We start from the raw sequence: 3,669 nt of genomic DNA, 5'->3' as shown, positions 1-3,669 counted from the left end.
GTGCAGGGCGGAGGCAGCTGTTTGGAAGCGGCGGCGGCTGCTGCGCGCCCGGAGTCGCCCGCCGCGAGGCGATTCGAGTGTCGTGTGCGTTTGGGAGTGCGGCCTGAGCTGCACGCGCGCCCGCGCGCGGCCGCGCGACGGCGGACCCGCCACGCACCGTCGGCCCCGAGGTGTGCCCGTGGCTGCGAGCCCTTTGGTAGCACATCCCAAGTCGCACCCCCGCAAGAAAAGAAGCATCCCGTTACATACACTCACACACACACACACGCGAGCGCGCGTGTGAGCACACACGCACACACGCACACACACACACACGCACAAACATGCACACTCTTATACACACTCTCACACACACCACACACACTCCCTGTCCGCCTCACACACACACACACACACACACACACACACACACATCCTTCATCTTCAACCGCACCCCACCCTCTTCCACCCCCACCCTTACACACACTGTACCCCCTCTCCGCCCCCCACCTGTATGAGCCGCGGACACAGCAGACACACGCACGCACGCACGCGCTCACCGACACGCACACGCGTACACACACGTGCGCCACCCTCCCACCTGTATGAGCCGCACCACCGCCGCCGCATCGCCCTTCCCCGCCAGCGCCTCCTCCTCTGTGTTGTACAGACCGTCCAGGCCGCGCGCCTTGATGGCGCCCAGCAGGGCCGTGGCCAGGTTGGTGTGCTTGTCCAGCACCTTCTTGCGCTCCTGGGGGTTGATGGTTGTGTGTGTGTGATTGTGTTTGTGTTTGTGTGTCTCATTGTGTGAGACCTTCACCACCAAACTTAAGAGCGGCGCGAGAGCGCACCCAAACGCCGCGGGCAGGGGCGCACGACCCCCTCTCTTCGCTTTCTCCAAAATCCGCCCTGTTTGACACACACACATACACACACAGACACACACACTCCCACACACTCCCACACAAAACACACACACACACACAAAACACACACGCGCAACGCCCTGACCTGCAGCTCCGGCAGGCTGGACACCGCGCTCATGAGGTGCTGCGTGTTGCGCCGCAGCTGCTCGTCGTGGTCAACCACCTCGCCATGCTGCGTTTGACCGCGTTTGACCGACAGGGCGTGCGTCGCGCGGGGGCATCCGCAAGTTCAGGCGCGCTCGCGGAGCCAGAGCAAAAGGGGTGCACGTGGCCGGGCGCGGGGGCTGGCTGCGGGGAGGCCGGCGGCCGTCGAGGCGGGGTGCGTGCTCCGCATCTGCTTTGAAAGGCCGCTGCTCATAAGCAAAACACTGCTGTCACACTGCACAGGTGAGCCACAAGGCTCTTCGCCCCACCAAACCCCTCCCCTACACCCAGATGCGCCAGGGGCCGTCACCTGGTGCCCCCCTGCGGCCGCCTTTGCGTTTATGTCGTCTACCGCAGCCTTGTACTTTTGAAGCTGCGACTCGACCTCTTCCGCCACCTGGCGGAAGGGCGTGAATGACATGATGCGGGCACATGTCACACGTTGCAGTCACGGGTCACGTTATGCAAGGAGAGGGGAGATCGGGGCCAGGCGAGCGCCCGCCGCAACGGCGCCGCGGCAACGCGCCCCACACACACAACATGCACACACAATAGATGCCCTGTGTCTCCCCCCAAAACCAACGCACCCTGGGGAAGGGCATGCTGCCGCATGCCTCCCAAAAGAAGTCCTTCTCATCCACATCGTATCCCTTCTTCTGCTGCTGCAGCGGCGCCGCCGGCGCGCCCGCGCCCGCAGCCGCGGCCGGCTCGCCCGACCCCAGGGTCACGCGGTTCAGCCGCAGCCCCAGCACGTCCTGCGGTTGACCAACGGTTGACCGGTGGTTGACTGGCGGTTTGACCGGCGGTCGGCGTTGTCGCTGGGGTCCGTGCTCGGCGGCGCGGCTGTGTTCACAGGTTGCGCTGCTGCGCAGGCCGCCGGCGTCGCTGCGAGCGGCTGTTTCCCCTGGAGCGGCGTTCGCGCTTGCGCCGCCCGTTCCCACCCCTGAAAACACCCCATGCAGCCAACGCAGCTGCGCTACAGCCTGCTGCACAGCAAGTGCATCTCCAAAACCGCTCATCCCATGCCGGCGCCGGCTCCAAGCCCGCACCTGTACTAGCGGCTTGTAGCTCCAAGTGTGCTGCAGCATGACACTCAGGTCAAAGTTCCGGTCAAACAGCACCAGCAGCGGCCGGCTCAGCGTCGCCGCCAGCGCGCCGCCGCCGCCACCACCAGCCCCCGCGCCGCCGCCGGCCGGCTGCTCGCTGAAGAGGTTGCTGCGGCCCTTCAGTAGGTCCCGCAGTCGGCCCTCCAGCGCCGCAGCCACGTGCTCCGCAGCGCCGCCGCGGGGGCAGCGGATGATCGGGACGACTTGCAGCGTCACCAGCACCGACACTAGCCCCTCCACGATCGACGACACCGCGGCCTGGCGGCGCGGGCGGCGGCGGCGCGGGCGTTTGGGCACGCGCCGGGTGACGAATCGCAAAGAGGTCGAGCTGCGGCTGAGCAGCACCTTGTCCCATGCCAGGCCGCTTTGCATTCGCAGACGGGCCGCTGCGACACTGCACGGCCGCCGTCATGATCCCTGCAACGCGGCCGCCGCCGCTCCCCATCTCGTCCCCAGAGCGCCGCTCCCCTGCCAGCCGGGCCGTTCCCCCTCCGCTATCTGCCTCCGCGCCCCAGCCCCAGCCACAGCACCCCCAAACACACACACGCACACACACACACACACACACACACACACACACACAAACAAAGAAACAAACGCACCTCAATCTGCGTGTCCCGCGCCGCCGGATCGTTGAGCTCCACGTAGCTTCCCGGCAGCCCCAGGCTGAACAGACCCGGCTCCAGCGCCACAAACGACACATACTGGTCAAACACGCGCGCCACGCGCCCCAGGTTCCCGCTCGCCGCCGCGCCCGCCGCAATCCGCTCAAGCAGCTGGTTGGGCGCTGACGTGGCGAAGTTGAGGTGCACCGAGTCGTACAGGCCGGCCGCCAGGTCAGCGGCGACGCGGTCGGCGCCCGTGGGGGTGGGGCGCAGGAGGTACACCGCCGGGACGCCGGGGATCGGCTGGCGCTCGGCTTCCAGGGCGAGGTGCAGCGTCACGCCCGCCCGCCGCAGGTCGCTGACGCGCAGCAGCGGTGCGACGATGTCGCGGCAGGGCTTGTCCAGGATGAGTACTTTGTAGAGCTCCGAGCCGGGGGCGGCGCCGGCGCCGGCCGCGGGGCCGGGGCCGGGGGCCGCGCCGCGGTCGGCGTGGAGGTTCAGCATGCGCAGCAGCGCATCTGCGGGGGGGAAGGGTTGCGGGGTTGGGCGAGACGCGCATGCGCACACCGGCGGGTGGATCCGAAGCGGGGCGCGCAGCAATGCGTTATCACATGCGCGCATTGTTGCGGGGCGAAAGCACCGCCGTTGATGGCGATCTAGAAACTTCAGCTGCTCACCACACTGCCTCTGCCGGATGTTGAGCGCCATTGAGAGGGGCTGGCTCAGTTGGGAGTTGCAGCCTCGAGATCACTCCTGCCCACTTTTCCACTGAACCTTCACTTTCATCTATCAATTGACAGGATTCCTCTGTTACTCCCAGTATCTGCAGCGATCAGGGGCCACCACACGAAGCACCATCCAAACACCCGTGAGTACCGTCGCTCGCTTCCCTGTGCTGGATATGTTTTG

The 3,669-nt window shown here is 66.5% G+C and overlaps 1 protein-coding gene across 1 annotated transcript in view; it reads right to left on the bottom strand.

The window, feature by feature from the left end:
- MNEG_12526 (Sec1 family domain-containing protein 1) overlaps positions 1-3,468 on the bottom strand; it is a gene marked incomplete at both ends in the record, with an annotated part of 4,137 nt that extends 669 nt beyond the window's left edge. The window contains 7 exons of the mRNA XM_014039003.1: positions 581-730; positions 991-1,077; positions 1,360-1,446; positions 1,637-1,804; positions 2,099-2,413; positions 2,758-3,278; positions 3,438-3,468. Of these exons, the coding sequence (XP_013894457.1) occupies positions 581-730; positions 991-1,077; positions 1,360-1,446; positions 1,637-1,804; positions 2,099-2,413; positions 2,758-3,278; positions 3,438-3,468 (1,359 nt within the window). The remainder of the gene's footprint in view (positions 1-580; positions 731-990; positions 1,078-1,359; positions 1,447-1,636; positions 1,805-2,098; positions 2,414-2,757; positions 3,279-3,437) is intronic.
- Positions 3,469-3,669: the final 201 nt, after the last annotated feature.

This window comes from Monoraphidium neglectum (assembly GCF_000611645.1).
Source record: "Monoraphidium neglectum strain SAG 48.87 unplaced genomic scaffold scaffold03288, whole genome shotgun sequence".
Taxonomy (NCBI): Eukaryota; Viridiplantae; Chlorophyta; class Chlorophyceae; order Sphaeropleales; family Selenastraceae; genus Monoraphidium; species Monoraphidium neglectum.
This window is presented reverse-complemented; position numbering and strand designations above follow the sequence as displayed.